The sequence below is a fragment of the Sporobolomyces salmoneus genome (assembly GCF_050403485.1).
Source record: "Sporobolomyces salmoneus JCM6883 DNA, S_salmoneus_JCM6883_v1_ctg8, whole genome shotgun sequence".
In the NCBI taxonomy this organism is placed as follows: domain Eukaryota; kingdom Fungi; phylum Basidiomycota; class Microbotryomycetes; order Sporidiobolales; family Sporidiobolaceae; genus Sporobolomyces; species Sporobolomyces salmoneus.
Genome location: NW_027481155.1, coordinates 295320 through 312184, shown reverse-complemented (window position 1 = coordinate 312184; position 16865 = coordinate 295320). Strand labels below are relative to the sequence as shown.

Here is a 16865-nt window from a genome sequence, read left to right as displayed (position 1 = left end):
GAGAATCAGGATACCAGTTGAACAAAATCTTCGTTGCCGAGCGACCCTATTCGTCGAGCTAATTAGACATTCCCTATGCATTTCTCGTTGCTATCACTACCCTCACATCGTTTGCGATCTCTCGCCGCTTCGAAAGAGTCACGGATCGAAGCGACTGCTCGTTTAGTATTATCTAGGATCGCTCTAAGGTCTATATTTTGTAAACAAGTCTAGCGTTCTGCCTCGCTACTTCTAGTACTTTCACCGTATTCCATTCTTCCTCCTTTCCTCCCTCTGTTTCTGCTTCTCCATCATTCGTCGGTGTTCCAGCCTCGTTGAACACCTTCGCGATAAACTCTGCCGTCCAAGGCAGCATTCCCGAATGACAGAACGGCAACTTCTGTTTACTCGTCATTCCCAGCCTGCTATTCGGTCCCATATTCGCCGGTAACATGTAGGGTCCATCTGTCTCGAGCAAGAACCTCGGTCGAGCCCGATCTGTTAACTGAGTCGTAATCATGTCACGAAGAGTCTGCGAAGTGTTGAGATTCGAGGAAAAGGTGACGACTCCCGTGACTCCGATGAAGAGGTGAGGGAAGTGAGAGAGGAGTTTCGAAGCGAGCTGAGGGGTATCGGTGAAGCAGTGAATGTGGATCCGTGTTGTCGTAGGTAACTCCTCGGTGAGGATGGCGAAAATATCGTCGTCCGCTTCGCGCGTATGGATCGTCAACTACTCAAAAGAATCGCTCAGTTGACATCCTCAGAAGGAAGAAGTGCGTGAGCTTACAGCTTTATCAAGCCCAGCTTTGAGGAAAGCCCTCAATTGTTTCCTCAAAACTTCTTTCTGAATCTCACGAGGTGAGTTGTCGTAGTGATAATCCAACCCGATTTCACCCCATCCCACACACGTTTCGTGAGAGAAGGCTTTGATGAACGCTTCTTCCAGCTCCGGAGTGTAGCGTTCAGCGTCGTGCGGGTGACAGCCTGTTCTCGAGAAGAAGAGAGAGAAAGCTTAGCATTCGTTAACTGGTCTCGCGATGTATGAACGGGACGAGGGCTCACCTATCACGTAGCGATAATCTAGGCCGTCTAGATCCGTGAGACTTTGTACAGTCTCCTTCCACTCGGGTCGATCGAACGGGTTTTCAGCTTCGCACCAAACATCGACAACTGACTGAAGCTGGTTCGACTCGGGAGAGCATAACACAGCTTGCACAAAGTCCCGCACATTCGAATGCTTCCCCTCAGGGTACCTTTCACGATCTAGGAGAAGGAGAGATAGACTTGAGATCGACTCCTGTCTGAGAATCGAATGACAGCGAAAGGGAACTCACAGGCCAAAAAGGTAGAGTAGATATGAGTGTGCGTATCAACGATTTCTACGTCCTGCACACCTCTGAGCTGTTCGTGGCGTGGGAGAATAAGCCGTTCCTCGGGCGGAAGCGATTTGGATGATTTCGATGACCGGGAGTTCTTGGGTTGAGGGGGAGTCGCTGGAGTCGAAGGAGGGTTGCACATGGTGATTGATCTGGTCAAGATTCGAGCGGTACCAAGTCGCATAAACTCGAGTGAAGGCTAAGAGATCAAGAGTGTGTTCGATGAATTTCTCCCTTCGCGTTCTCTCTCTCAAGCTCCGGTCACTCTCTTTCGGTCACCCAAACGTATGTCTAGTTCGGCCCGGGAGCGACCTATTCCAGCAGACCCAACTCGACTCGAACCCAGTTCTTCCTCTTCTTCCACCTCATCCAGTCTCGTCGGCTCGGGTCCTCCCTCTATACAGCTACAACACTCAGCTCCTCGTCAAAGACCACCACCGATCGATACGAACTATCCCCCGACTGCGACTACGACCGCTCATCAGAGACCGCTCTCGCCTGTGTCATTCACCGGAAACTCCGCAGAGAGTGATACCGACTCGAATCGTTTACACAGGAGGAGCTCGAGTAGGAGGACAGGATCAGAGACAGAGACAGAGACGGGAGATCGATCGAGTAACAGATTGAGAGTAGGAAGCACGACTTTCGGAAACGAAGAGGAGGAAGAGGCGGTTCGGTATCAGTTGGAGCAGGGGTGGAGACGTGTTGAGCTCTCCCCGACGACGAGTGAACGACCACGGAGTAGCGTAGACGTATACGGAGGCGTTTCACTCACCGACGGATCTGTCGTTCGTCGGTTACCGCAAACTCCCGAAATACTTTCGAATTCGAGTACCGGTCTCAACCATCGGTCGTCACCTCCTCTCAACGAGCAGGCACATCTCTCCACGACACCGAGCGGGAGTACCGGCTTCAATCCAGTAACCTTTGATCCGAACTATCGTCCTTCGTTCTCCCGAACGGACTCCCATCCCCTCTCGCTCGATGGCGAAAGTTTCGCCGAGATCTCTTCAGAGGATGAAAGCGAGCAGGGTCACAAGACGCCAAGGGAACGAAAACTCAGCGAAGAAGTCGAATCTCGCTCTCCCCTCAACCCGACAAACTCGACTCCCTCTTCTCAACGCGCTCGACCCTCTCTTCGGACTCCACGCCTTTCCCCTCTTTTCCAAGGCTTGTCCCCAAATCGATCACCTGCGGCGAACCGACTCTCACCAAGAACGAGCGGCATAGGAGGAGGAGGAGATGGACGAGAGAGCCCAAGCGAGAGTCGTGGCAGGACTTCAGACGCCGGATGGCAAGAGTTATCGCCTTCGAGGAGCCCGTCGCGAACTCGAGGACTCGCTCGAAGGCAGACCTTGACCGCCGCGATCGGAGGACTGCGAAGAGCATCAGTTCGAGTCGTCAACATCGCTGGAGCCGATTCGGAACTACTAGTCGACACAGATCAACGTTCCAGCGAGACACGGTCTCCATCCCTAAGGAGGAGGAGCGAAATCACCATCGAATCGACCGATTCCACCGGCATCGAGAGTCAACCGCATGTACCGAGTCACGAAGGGGACGACAATGTTACAATATCGGCTAGTCAATCAGCGAATCACGAACCTTGGGATCAGGAGTACCAACGCTACGAGATGTCTTTTCGCAAGCTACGAGGGAAAACTTTGTTCATCTTCGGCCCCGAGAACCGGGTTCGTCGGTTTTGCGCCAGAGTTCTAACGGCAAGGTGAGCTTGTTTGCTCGAAAGTATCTCGACTAGGTCTGTCTCACACTGATGTCGTTCGAGTTTTAGATGGACGGAACCGATTATCCTACTATTGATCATCTTCTCCGTCATCGTTCAAACGATTCAGTCTTCCTACAACGTCCACGAACATCCACGACCGACTTTAGGCTACTTTCACACCTGGGAGGACTACGCGCTATTCGCCGTTTTCATCTGTTTCACGATCGAAATTCTCGCTCGAATAGTCGTCACTGGTCTCGTCTTCAACCCTCCTCGACCTCCTTCGCCTCCTCGTCCCGCCTCGGAACCGTACGAAAGCTCTGTCAAGCGAACACCTTCTCTCGCCAGTCGAGTAGACGAGCGGATCTCCCCTCTCCCTTCACCTCTGCGATCGACTCCTCCCCTTCTTCCGACTCAACTCAAAGGCAAAGATGCGTACCCTCCTCATTCCTCTCTTTCCCGAGATACTTCGACAGACATCACGCACGCCCTCCGATCGTATAACCTCGACGAGAATACCAATTCTTCCGTCTCCCTCGTTCGCAATCACTCTGAACTCCTGACCCCGACTCGAGAAACTGGCCGTGTCGGACTTGGCTTCTTCGATTCGACGTCATCCCTCAACACGGTTCATGAACCTTCAAACGAATCACCGGCAGGAGGAGGAAAAGGATTCTCGACTATCAAAGCAGGTTTAGCATCCACTTTGCCTACCGCCTCAGCAGCCGCGATGGTCCCGAACGCCACGACAGCCGCCGCGCCCTACGTTCTCGCGATTCAGAAACAGCGCTCGACTTATCAGCAAGCGTTCTTGCGACACTCGTGGAACCGAATCGATGCCGTCGCCGTCGTTTCTTTCTGGATTTCGTTTGTTCTGGCGATCTCGGGCCTGGAAGCGGAGAAAAACCTATGGTTCTTCCGAGCTCTTAGTGTTCTTCGGGCCTCGAGGTTGCTCGCGGTCACTTCGGGTACTCAAGTGAGATTTCAATCCTCCCCATGTTCTGCGCTTGCATCGTCGCTGACTTCCCAACTCGCAACGTCACAGACAATCTTGCAATCTCTCAAAAAAGCGAGTCCTCTGCTCGTCAGGACTAGTTTCTTCATCGCTTTCAGCATGGTTCTCTTCGGGTCAGCTCGTCTCGCAATTTGTTTTAGTCTGTGTTCCTTCTGCTCACTCCTATCTCTCGAATGACCTTCCAACACAGAATTATCGGTCTGCAGTCCTTCCGTGGCTCGTATCAGCGCTACTGCCAATGGGTCGGTAAGTCAAACTTCCGCTTCTGTGCAAGGAAAGGAACTGATCTCGATTGTTCGGGTGCAGACCCGGAAGGAGTCCTACCGAGTGTGACCTCTGAGCAGAATTGCGGAGGCTACTACAACTCTACGGGCTCTCCAGTGAGTTATCTGGTCGGAGGAGGTTTCACGGCTCCAGAGGATCCGAAAGGTTTCCTCTGCACTTTTCCCAACGTCTGCATCGTCAGTCTCTCGCTGCTTCGCTTTTCAATCAGTCAAATAGGTAGTCGCTAACTCTACTCTTCGAATGTCCCGATGTAGGAGCTCGAGAATGCTTGGGGGGGAGCTCGATCGTTTGACAATATCTTTGCCTCGCTTTTACAAGTTGTCGTCGTAGCTTCAGGTCAGTCCTTGCCTGCCTTACGTTGGTTCCTCTGACGGCTCTGACACCCCTTCATCTACAGCCAACACCTGGACGGGGAGCATGTACGCGATGATGGACGCCGATTACTTCGTTTCGTGTCTTTTCTTCATCGTCGCACTCGTTCTGATCAATTATTGTTCGTCATTTCCTCCTCTTTCTCAAGGTTCCATGTCGATGAGAGTTCTAACCCAAGGCCCATTCACCAGGGTTCATCAACCTGTTCACCGCCGTCATCACCTCGACTTTTTCCGACATTCGAGACGAAACGAAACATTCGGCCTTCGCGGCGACGGCAGCGAATCCTAGACTCAAACGATACGACGACGATCGCAAGCTGCACCGGGGTTTCACTCGAAGCACGAGCTTCGTTCGCAGCATTTACGAGAAGACTCATCTCTTCTGGGTCGCGCTAGTCGTCCTCTCGGTCGCTGCACTCGCCGCAAAGCAGTCTAATCTATCAGATCGGACTCTCGCCATTCTCGACTCGATCGAACTGGGCTGCATCATCGCATTCGACGTCGAAATTGCGATCCGAGTTTTCGCTTCCCTTCCGGATTGGAGGACGTTCTTCGAGGGTGCTACGAACATCACGGATACGATACTCGCCTTTGTCTCGACGATCATTCTCATCCCACCTATACGAAACTCGCCGGCTTACCCCTGGTTAACTGTCTTCGCAATCGCTCGATTCTACCGTTTCATCACCGCTATCCCGCGAATGCGTCGACTCTTGGTGAGTTCGCCCTTCTTCAATACTCGCTAGAAGTGTACGCTGCTAACGATGATACGAAACAGACGAAAGTGTTGGGGACTTTCGTTGGTTTGTTGAACATGATCGGTTTCCTCTTCTTGATGACGTTCCTGGCCGCACTCATCGTAAGCCTTACTCTCGCTCGGCTCACGAGGGATCCACGAGCTGATTTCAGGTCTCGTACAGGCGGTGAAAATGTTTCAAGGGATCCCAAACCCAGAGTCTTCCAATACGGGCACGATCGACTTTTACCAGATTTTCAATTCGTTCCTCGGGATGTATCAGGTCAGCCCCCTCTATTCTCGGACCTCCCTTCAGTCAATTGACTCTTGAAACCGTGTCTTGAAGATTCTCTCATCGGAGAACTGGACAGACATCGTCAATACGGTACTCTCTTCCGAGGTCGGAGTGTTTCAAATCGTGATTTCGGCGATCTTCTTTAGCGCCTGGATGTTCTTTGGCTTCTGTAAGCTTGGCCCTTCTTTCCTACCTTCTGACATCTCTCACTTTTCGCTGACTACCGCTTTCCCTTGGAAATAGTTGTCATTGGAAACCTTTTCATCGCCGTTATCAACGAGGTTCGTTCCTTTGAGTTTCACAAGCTCCTGCGACTCTCAGCTGATTCGAGGGAATCGATTTGTACAGAACTTTGCGATCGCCGAGGAGGAGAAGAAAGCTCGTCAACTCGAAACTTTCATCAACCGAACCGTCGTTCCAGGTCACAACGTTACTTCAACTTGGTTACGCCGTTTCGATCCCTACAACTATGCGAGCGCTCGTTCGAGGTCGACGGTACGCCCAGATGTCGGATCCGAAGCAGTGACGCTGGATGAAGGAGCAGAAATAGTCACGTCGCCAGATGCGCTTCAAACCGAGTTTGGCTTTGGAGAGGAGGAGAAGGTGAGCTTGAGCTCGTCTCCAGAACTCTCTCGAGCTCGAGCAACAACTGATGACCACTGACTCGCACACGTAGAAGGAGGATCCTGTCGCCAATTCCGCCCCGAAACGAACTTTGCGCTTTCGATCCGGACTCGACGGCCTTTCGATGAATCGCACGAAGACGAATTCGATCGACATCTTTGGCTCTCGTCACGAGCATCAGTACTCGTCAGATCTCGCAGCACCCCCGCCAAGAAACCGCGAGGCGACTATACAAGAACACGCTCGGTTCGAGAGTGTCGCTGAAGAGCGCAAGAACACGATTCGCGAATTCATCTTGGAGAATCCCGGCTACGACAAAACTCTTTACCTCTTCTCGCAAGATTCGAAAATCCGGGAGATCTGCCAACGTCTTGTCGAACCCTCTTATGGCGACGAACGAATCAAAGGGAGACCCGCGTCAAAGTGGTGGAAATACGCCTTCAATTCCGTCGTTCTCCTCGCGATCATCGTCAGTATCTCCGTCGCAGCGGTTGCGACACCTCTCTATCGCCAACAGATGTTCATCAACGACGGAGACCTTCGTTGGAACTGGCCAAACCTCGTCGAAGTAGCAGTCGGATTCGTCTTCGTCCTCGAATTTCTCGTCAAAATCGTAGCCGACGGCTTTCTGTTCTCGCCAAACGCCTATCTACTCTCTCTCTGGAACGACATCGATTTCCTCGTCCTCCTTACTCTCCTCGTCAACATTATCACTTCTCTCGTTGGCGGAGACGCTAGTAATCGGTTTACTCGAGCTCTCAAAGCGTTCAGAGCTCTTCGACTGATCAACCTCTGGCCGGCGATGCGAGTTACCTTTTACAACGTTAGTCGACTCTTCTTTCTGCTTCCTTGCGGAGATGGTTCGTGATGCTGATACCTCGACGCTACTTCAGGTTCTTATACTCGGTTTTACTCGAATTCTCGACGCTTCGATTCTCGCGGTCCTCTACATCGTCCCCTTCGCAGTTTGGGGGATGCAAATCTTCAGCGGGTTGCTCTACTCGTGTAACGACCCGACCGTCTCACGCAAGGATCAATGCGTCGGTGAATTCGTTTCGTCGGTCGTCGAAGGATGGGAGTTCAAAGCGCCTCGAGTTTGGTCGAATCCCTACGTCTGGTCCTTCGACAGTTTTCGTTCGGCGCTCCTCATCTTGTTCGAGATCATCTCTCTCGAAGGATGGATCGACGTGATGAAATCGGTCATGCAAATCACGGGTCGAGACGAACAACCGCAAGAGAACGCCTCTCAATTCAATGCGCTCTTCTTCGTTCTGTTCAACGTAATCGGTGCTACTTTCATGTCAGTACTCCTGCCCCTCTCTTTTCCCCTTGGAGAGATCCTAAGACGAGACTGATAAATCCGGACTTCGTTTCATTCCACAGCTTGACGATTTTCCTTTCAGTCATCATCGACAATTTGCATCGTCGTTCTGCGACTGCACTACTCACGACCGAACAACGTCAATGGCTCGATCTTCGTCGACTGATCTCGCGGCAGAGTCCTTCGAAACGTCCTCCGCATCGACCGACGTCGACTTGGAGGTCTTGGTGCTTCGATCGAGCTGCGAAGAAACACGGCTGGTGGACTCGAATCCTCACAGGCCTTTACATCCTCAATATCATCGTCCTCTCCTCCGAAGCGAGCACGACGACTGCTGCCGATAGAGCTAGAGGTACGGGTCTCCCTTGTTGCTACACAGCTGACTATGATGACTGAAAACCGTTTCGCTTCAGATTGGATTTACCTCGCTTTCACTTTCCTCTACTTCTTCGACATCGTCGTTCGGATCACGGGATTCGGCTGGACCGTCTTCACGCAAAATTATTGGAATCTGTACGATCTCCTCGTCGTCAGCGGCACCCTCGCGACGACAATCCCGCTTCTCCTCGGCACGGAAAACGACGTCGCGCTTCAACTACAAAAACTCTTTCTCGTCGCGATAGTCTTCAAACTGGTTCAGCGAAGCGATAGTCTCAATCAACTTCAGAAGACTGCAGTGCAAGTCATCTCTGGGATCTTCCAAATCTTCTCTCACTCGAGCTGATCCTCTTCTTTTGCGCAGAGCGAGTCTTCCGGCGATCCTCAACATCTTCGCCCTTTGGGCTGTTCTCTTCCTCGTCTTCGCCATTTTCTACATGGAAGTCTTCGGTCTCACTCGTTGGCAGAGTCACGAGACTCACAATGCGAATTACTACTCGTTCGGGAACGCCCTCGTGCTCCTCATATTACAGTCGACCGGGTTCGTCCGCATATCTCCTTCCGGAAGGTTGCCCATTTGACTCACCTGGTGCTGTTCTCTAGCGAGGGATGGAATCAGTTTATGCACGATTACGCTTCGACCCAGTTTCCGAGATGTACCGAAGCACCGAACTACCTCGACTCGGACTGTGGCTCGAGTGCGTGGGCTTACGCGCTGTTCATTATCTGGAACGTCCTGTCGATGTGTGAGTCTCCGAGATCTGACCAGTAGTAGCTCACGAAAGAAAGAACCTGATCTCTCGTTTTCTTCAGATCTCTTCACCAATTTGGTACTCGGAGCTGTCATCGAGAACTTCTCCTTCGTCTTCCAAGACTACGGAAAGGTTACCAACATCAACCGAGAACAGATGCGGTCGTTCAAAGAAGTCTGGCAGGAATTCGATCCCGATCGCACTCGCTATTTGCGCAAAGAACAGATTCCTCGTTTCCTCTCTGTACGTCCAACCCCTTTGGTCGTCAATACTATCGGAAATCTGCGACAGAAACTAAGTCTTCGTTATCGGTCGTCACAGCGGCTTACTGGAATTTTCGACGTCAAAATCTATCGAAACGAGTGGTCAGTGCATTCTTTACTCGGAGTCGCTCGAAAGGACCCAGCGACACAACACGACTCGCCTTCGTTCCATCACTATCTTCAAGATCGAGACACGCTTTCTTTGCGCCGCATCGACCTCGTTCGACTCCAGTCTGCCGTTTCAGCGATCGATCCCCTCGAAGTCGAGAGGAGGAAATCCGATTATAATCGACTGTACCACGAAGCGATGCTCGATGCGGAAACCTCGGGAAAGGGAATCTCGTTCAGCGGCATGCTTCGACTCCTCGCGCATTACCGCTTGATCGACGATGACAACGCTCTGCAGTGAGCTTACTTCCCCTGCAACCTCCCTCTGTCCAAGTCGTAGCTGAACTGACGAACGTTCGGCCCCTCGTTCAGGATTGACGAATTGATCCAGAGGCGCGCGAAACTTCAGCAAGTCTACACGCGAGTTCGTCAAGATCGACTCGATTCTTTCTTCGAAATGATCATCGCTCGACGTCAGTTCCTACGCGCCAGACAAGCTCGACGCCGAAGCGAGATCGGAGGAGTACCGGCTATTCAAGTCGACAATGAACCTGAGGAGGAGAACCGGATCGAATGAGCGAGAAGGAGAAGAATCCGGTGATACCGATCCGAGACGATGACTGGTGTATAGACTCTCTGCTTGAGACTGAAGAACAACGTAGAGCTCTCCAATCCATCTCCAGGTTGTAGGGAAAACATAGACCGTGACTTTTTTATTTTCCGCTTTTCTTTCCGGATTTGCTGGTTCGGTTCCTAGCTTTGTAGCATATCTTGACGCACAACGTGCAAACAGACACTTGTTTCTCGGAACCTCGACCAGCGACGAGTTTGATCAAGAGAAAGCTTCGACCTCTCCATCTCTCTCATATCTTTCCGCTCGAGAACGCCGCCAGTCGATTGTTCGCAGAAGTACGGAAGCGGTATGGGATCCAGGTAAGCTTCTCTCTCTCTTCATCGAGCGGATCCTCCCACCTCGGTTCAATCATTTCTTCCTCGGCTGATCTTACGTCCCTTTTGGCAGATTGGATCGACTGATCAACCTCCTCGATACCGGTACGACTCCATCAGTACGTCTCACGGCCGCTCGACAACTTGGACAGCTCGCAGGCGCTCGAGTTTCCCATCCTTCATCTGCCGAATATCTTTCAAGCGAGATCAAGCTCGAACGCGATGTGGACGAAGTAGAAAAGGGTGAAGGTGTATGGACTGGAGTCGACGGAGAATGGAATGAGGTATTGCAGCTCGTAGCGAGGGTCAGTTTCCGTCTGTATTCCCCCGACTCACTCTCGTTTCTTCCTCGTGCGCTCTGCTGATTCTAGCCTCGTCGACATTTCAGGTCTTGCCACATCTTCAATCGAGATCGTCAGAGACCCGTCAAGCGGCCGCCTCTGCGCTCTCGCACATCTCCCGAGCAGTCGGAATTTGGGATCCCTCCTCGACTTCTCCCTCTGCGTCTTCCGAACATTCCTCGACTACTGTCGATTCGTCAGACTCCTCGGATGTACTCGCTCTCGATAGCTTCAACCTCTCTCGTATCCTCTCCGAAGGGAGTCTACTTCTCGGCAGTTCGGGAAAAGAGTTTGCCTCGAATCTTTCTCACCTCTCGGCTCAAGAACTCGCTCAAGCTCAGAAGGAAGCGCTGGGGAAACTCGGATTGAGCTTTGGAGGGAGCGGAACGGATGAGATTGGAGTCGACGTCGAGGCTGAGTTAGCCGTTGGCGCCGCGACGGAAATCGAAAAGGGAAATGAATCGAAATCAAACCTACAATCTCAGCCTACAACTTCGACTACGCCCTCTTCAGATATCACAAACAAGAGCTCGCTTCCTCCTCCCAAGTTCAAACTAGCCGCCGAATCTTCCTCTACTTCTTCGAAACCTCCCGCCTCGCTCCCCTCTGTTCCACCTCCTCCTCCCGCTCCCTCCGAACCCGAAGACCCCTACGCAGGCTTATCCGCTCGAGAACGAAACAAGTTGAAACGAAAACGCAAGGCAGAAGGAAAAGCTGGAATCGTTTCTTCAACTCCAGCTTCACTTCCCGTCGCGAAGAAACAAAAGCTAGATTCAGCCGCAACGATCAAACGAGAACCGGAGGAGGACGATGTCAAGGTCAAAGGAGAAGAAGGAGAAGGAGTCGACGAAGGTAAAGTCGTGATTGATCCAGGAGCGAAAGCGAAGGAGAGGGCTAGATTGGCAGCCGCGGGAGGAGGCGAGATCCAAGTATCGGAGACTGGAGTCACGACGAATTCGCTATCGATCACTCCAGGAGAATGGCCTTGGCACACAACAGTCGCTCGACTCTCGCTCGGACTCGTTTCTCCCGCGTGGGAAGTTCGACACGGATCCGCTTTAGGATTGAGAGAGATTCTCAAGTTGCAAGGTAGATGTGGCGGAATGTTGGAAGGACTCACGAAGGAGCAGAATCAACGGAGACATGAAAGATGGGCTGGAGATATCGTGGCGAGATTGAGCTGCGTTTTGGCTTTGGACAGATTCGGTGATTACGTTTCGGATCAGGTGAGTCAACTTGTCATGAAGTGTCAAGTGTCGTGCTGATTCTCATTCGTTGCCTAGGTCGTTGCCCCGGTTCGAGAAACTTGCGCCCAAGTGCTCGCCGTTCTTCTTCCTCACATTTCGCCAGATTCTTGCGCGGAAGCTCTCCGGATCCTCGTCGATATGGTTGAACAACGAGGAGCTTCACCCGAGGGCATCAAATACTCGTGGCAAGTTCGACATTCGGGCTTGTTGGGACTCAAGTACTTCGTCGCCGTTAAAGGAGCGTTACTGCGAGGCGAAGAGGCTCAAGTCAAGACGGAACTCAAGGCCGAAACCGAAGACGTCAAGCCAGTGCTCTTCTCCGCCTCCCCTCTACTTGAGTCGATCGTGAAAGCTTCCGTCATTGGTCTCCGCGATCGAGACGACGACATTCGTTCTGCCGCCGCCGCGACCCTTCTTCCTTTAGCAGACGCTCTCGTGTATCGGCTACCGGACTCAATGCGAGAGATCGTGGAGATCTTGTGGGACTGTCTCGCGGACTTGAAGGACGATTTAGCGAGTTCGGTTGGAAAAGTGATGGATCTTCTCGCGAAACTGTTGGGCTTCTCGGAGGTCATCGCTTTCTTACAATCGAGTCTGATTCAGTAAGCTCCTGTGTCATTCTCAGGCTCTCCACACTGCTAGAAGAACTAATGATTGCCCATTTTACGCAGCACCTCGCTCCCTCTGCTCATTCCTCGACTTTTCCCCTTCTTCCGCCACACGATCACCTCGGTCCGCCATTCCGTGCTCAAAACTCTCCTCGTATTCCTCAACCTCACGACATTGCAGCCCTCAACTTGGGTCGACTCTCGCCTTTATCGACTGCTCTTCCAAAACCTCCTTCTAGAACAACGATCCGAAATCCGTCAAGCTTCCCAAGACTGCTTCTCCAAGTGTCTTTCGCTCGCCACGTCGACCTCCGATTCGCTCGGTGATCTCGTTCGGGATACGTCGTCGATTCTACCAACTTGGTTCTCAATCTTGCGATCACCGATCGGAGTTCCTCTCAACCCTGCCCTCTTCTGGTCCGCTCGAGAGAGTCTCGCAGGACCCGGAGTCGGTATGGTTCACAATGTCGACAAACCAGTATTGAACCAAGATTTGGCGCTTGTGAGTACCGAAGCGATTCTGAGGGGGAAAATCGAATCAGCGAAAGCTATCGGGAATCTCATGTCGGCCTACCCCACAGAGGTGAGTCCCTTTTCTTTCTTCGCCCGCGCGCGCTTTGAGTCAAGTACGAGCTGACATGAGCCTCGCACCTTCCAGCTCCTCGAATCGACATTTTTGCGCTCCCTCGAACAAGATTTGGTCGCTCCTTCCGCTTTACACCGATTCTTATCGGCGACGATTGTTGAAGAATGGGCTTCGTCGTCACCCTCACCTGTAGACCCTTCCTCTCCACTTCTCGCTCGCCTCGTATCAACGCTTCAAACGGCCATCGCCGCAGATCTCCCTTCGAACGTCGTCGAGCTTCAACCTATTCTCAACCGTCTCCGATCCGACTGTGTCGCTCTCTACACGACCTTCGCTCAACAGGGCAAGGTTTCTCCCTCGAAACTTCCTTCCATCCCCGATTCCTCCGATTTCACTTTCTCGTCCGCTCAACAAGTCGAATCCTCCTATTCCGCGTTATTGCCCCACCTCTCCCTCAAACCAGCAGCAAAGAAGTCGGTCGTTCCTCAGCTCGAAGAAAGACACCGAAAAGTCGAGAGCGGAATCAGCTACTTCGAGACTAGCAAAATCAAACACGAACGAATGGTATCGGCGTCTCTCGGTGGAGCTCTCATCGCCTTGAAGGCGATCCCGGCAAAGATGACGCCTCTCATCAGAAGTGTCACGAACAGTATCAAGGTAAGCGAAATCGATTCTCCGAATCAGATTGAGGAGACACCGCTCACCGAGACCCATTCGCTTCGGTTCGCCAGACGGAAGACAACCTGGATCTCCAAGCTAGATCAGCTCGCGCGATTGCCGCCTTCATCGACTACTGCTCGTCTCCTGCTTCGACTCTTCGCGCCAATCCGTCCGACAAGCTCGTCAAAAACCTCTGTACCTTTCTATGTCAAGACGTGACCCGAACTCCGATCTTCGCCTCTACGAAAGCCGCAAAAGCGGGAATCTTGACGCTCGAGTACGAACCAGCCCGAGGAACGACTCCGACCGCGAAAGAGCTCAAAGAGAAACAGCAATTGGAGGAATCAGAGGAGAATCAGACCGCCAAACTCGTTTTCAGAGGCGCTCAGCTTGCTCTTCAGGAGATGTCTTCGAGGTTCGGCGAGAGCTTGTTTGAACGAGTGCCGAAAATCTGGAGTTGCATGGTCGAAACCATCTCGCAAGTTTTCACTTCAGGTTCGTGCAATTCCCTCACTCAACAAGTTTGCAGAGTTGACAAGGTACAATGACCCGTGAATAGGAGATGCTGCTCAAGCAGATGCTCTACTTGAAGATGAAACGACTGGACAAGCTCTTCTCGACAGTCTCACCGTCCTTCCCGTCGTCGCTCTGCATCTCTGTCCCGCTCTTCGACCCCAACTCTCTGCAGTACTTCCGGCTCTCACCCTCGCTGTTCGTAGCAAGTACGCCGTCGTTCGCTTCGCCGTCGCGAAATGTCTCGCGACCTTGTGCGATATCGTCACGGAAGAAGGAATGAAGCACGTCATTCAGAGCGTAGTACCGATACTCTCCGATCCGATCAACGTCGACCATCGTCGAGGAGCCGTCGAGTTGATCTCACGTAAGACCGAATCTTGTCATGTTGAGCTCCGTGTCCGAGCTGATCACTTTTCCTTCTCGCGCAGATATCGTCGATCTCCTCGACATCAAGGTCCTCCCTTATGTCATCTTCCTCGTAGTACCGGTACTCGGAAGGATGAGCGATCCCGATGACGAAGTTCGGCTCGTTTCCACCAACACGTTCGCGACTTTGGTCAAACTCGTACCTCTCGAGGTGGGTTCCTTGTCTCCCGTGTGACCTACTCTTCCCTGACTGACTTGCTGTTGTATCTGTGTCAATAGGCCGGTCTCCCAGATCCTCCTGGGTTCTCCGCAGAACTACTCGCGAAAAGAGAAACGGAACGAGAATTCCTCATGCAACTCCTCGACGGTAGCAAGGTCGCCGAGTACAAGATTCCAGTCGATATCGGCATTGAACTTCGCAAGTATCAACGAGATGGTGTCAGCTGGCTCGCGTTCCTCGCTCGGTACCAACTACACGGGCTTCTCTGCGACGGTCAGTGTTGTTCTCGAGTCCCGTTTGAATCATGCTCACGCTCGGCCTCTCCTTTGGCAGATATGGGACTCGGAAAGACGCTCCAGTCTATCTGTATTCTCGCGAGTATGCACCACGAACGAGCCGAGCGACATCGCGCGACAAACTCGCCCGATTCAATCCATCTCCCTTCTCTCATCATCTGCCCTCCGACGCTCACCGGTCACTGGAAACAAGAAATCAACACTTACGCAAAGGACCTTCGCTGCGTCATCTACACCGGTCCTCGAGCCGAACGGGAGCGTCTCGTCAAGAGTTTCAACAAATACGATGCGATCATCACCTCGTACGATATCGCTCGCAACGATGTCGACTCGTTATCTCAGGTCGACTGGCACTACTGCATTCTCGACGAAGGTCACATCATCAAGAACGGCAAGACGAAATTGACCAAAGCCGTAAAATCGCTCAAATCGATTCACCGTCTCATTCTCTCGGGAACCCCTATCCAGAACAACGTCCTCGAACTCTGGAGTCTCTTCGATTTCCTCATGCCTGGATTCCTCGGTTCGGAAAAGGCCTTCAACGACCGATTTGGCAAACCCATCGCCGCGAGTCGAGACGCGAAGAGTTCGTCGAAGGAGCAAGAAGCCGGTGCCGCCGCTCTCGAAGCTCTCCACAAGCAAGTGCTCCCTTTCCTCCTCCGTCGCCTCAAGGAGGACGTCCTCGACGATCTACCTCCGAAAATCATTCAAGATTATTACGTCGAACTCTCGCCTCTTCAGAAACAGCTCTACGACGATTTTTCCTCGTCGCAAATCGGAGATGCCGTCAAGGGCGAACTGCAGACTTCTTCGGCCGAGTCGAAACCTCAACACGTTTTCCAAGCTCTTCAGTATCTTCGCAAACTCGTCAACCATCCTCTCCTCGTCTTCAAACCCGAGGTTCCTCAACATCAAGCTGCGCTGGTGAAGGTTTCGACAGGCGGGTCTTCGAACATTCGTAGTGTGCAACATGCACCCAAGTTGACGGCTCTCCGGTGAGTCTCGAGTTTCTTCCTCTTCACGCTCTGCAGCAGCTGACCACCCGATCGTGCCCTTTCAGTCAAATCTTGCTGGACTGCGGGATCGGAGGAGGAGGTTCAGTCTCGGACGAAGGCCCTGACGAAGAGGAAGGCGTCGCTCGTCACCGAGTCTTGATCTTTTGTCAACTCAAACAGATGCTGGACATCGTCGAAAACGATCTCTTCCGCGAGCTCATGCCTTCAGTCACCTACATGAGGCTCGATGGTTCGATAGACGTATCGAAACGACATGCGGTAGTACAAACTTTCAATGGCGACCCCTCGATCGACGTTCTTCTCCTCACCACTCACGTCGGAGGACTCGGACTCAATCTCACTTCAGCCGATACGGTCATCTTCGTCGAGCACGATTGGAATCCGATGAAGGATCTTCAAGCGATGGATCGCGCTCATCGTCTCGGTCAAAAGAGGGTCGTCAACGTTTACCGTCTTATTATGCGAGGAACTCTCGAAGAGAAGATCATGGGGTGTGTTCCTCTTCCAAGTATCACTGTCCATCAGCTCGATTGACTGCTGACTGGGTTCATGTCTTTCGATTAGTCTACAACGTTTCAAACTCAATATCGCTTCTTCAGTCGTCACGCAACAGAATTCGAACCTCGATTCTCTCGGTACGGACCAAATCCTCGATCTCTTCCAAGTTTCCGACACCGCTTCGACGCCCTCCACCAGCACGACGAATACGAACAAGGACAAACCAATGTCTCAAAAAGCGATTCTCGATTCGCTATCAGACCTGCCCGCCGACGACGAATACAACGACCTCGACGTCTCCTCTTTCTCTTCTTCCCTCTCGTGATTCAAT

General features: G+C 52.3%; 3 protein-coding genes across 3 annotated transcripts; 2 read left to right on the top strand and 1 right to left on the bottom strand.

Annotated features, from left to right (window-relative positions):
- Window positions 1-190: 190 nt before the first annotated feature.
- On the bottom strand, window positions 191-1497 carry JCM6883_003447 (TatD family hydrolase; the record flags this gene model as incomplete). The annotated part of the gene is made up of 4 exons (XM_076630153.1): window positions 191-709; window positions 767-963; window positions 1042-1242; window positions 1314-1497. 4 exons carry the CDS (start codon window positions 1495-1497, stop codon window positions 191-193), a joined length of 1101 nt encoding a protein of 366 aa, XP_076489911.1.
- A 145-nt stretch (window positions 1498-1642) lies between these two features.
- On the top strand, window positions 1643-9809 carry CCH1 (calcium channel protein CCH1; the record flags this gene model as incomplete). Its single annotated transcript, XM_076630152.1, has 22 exons — window positions 1643-3081; window positions 3148-4057; window positions 4127-4209; window positions 4287-4342; window positions 4403-4557; window positions 4636-4717; window positions 4779-4874; window positions 4945-5471; window positions 5534-5614; window positions 5676-5774; window positions 5838-5955; window positions 6030-6067; window positions 6135-6389; window positions 6463-7233; window positions 7304-7710; window positions 7794-8083; window positions 8145-8409; window positions 8474-8650; window positions 8713-8855; window positions 8923-9104; window positions 9183-9529; window positions 9605-9809. The coding sequence occupies 22 exons, from the start codon at window positions 1643-1645 to the stop codon at window positions 9807-9809; spliced, it is 6726 nt and encodes a 2241-aa protein (XP_076489910.1).
- A 345-nt stretch (window positions 9810-10154) lies between these two features.
- Window positions 10155-16859, top strand: MOT1 (DNA-binding ATPase; the record flags this gene model as incomplete). The annotated part of the gene is made up of 13 exons (XM_076630151.1): window positions 10155-10165; window positions 10254-10485; window positions 10569-11747; window positions 11805-12370; window positions 12440-12959; window positions 13035-13619; window positions 13694-14117; window positions 14182-14502; window positions 14567-14715; window positions 14784-14997; window positions 15058-16015; window positions 16081-16527; window positions 16601-16859. The coding sequence occupies 13 exons, from the start codon at window positions 10155-10157 to the stop codon at window positions 16857-16859; spliced, it is 5865 nt and encodes a 1954-aa protein (XP_076489909.1).
- Between the last annotated feature and the right edge of the window lie 6 nt (window positions 16860-16865).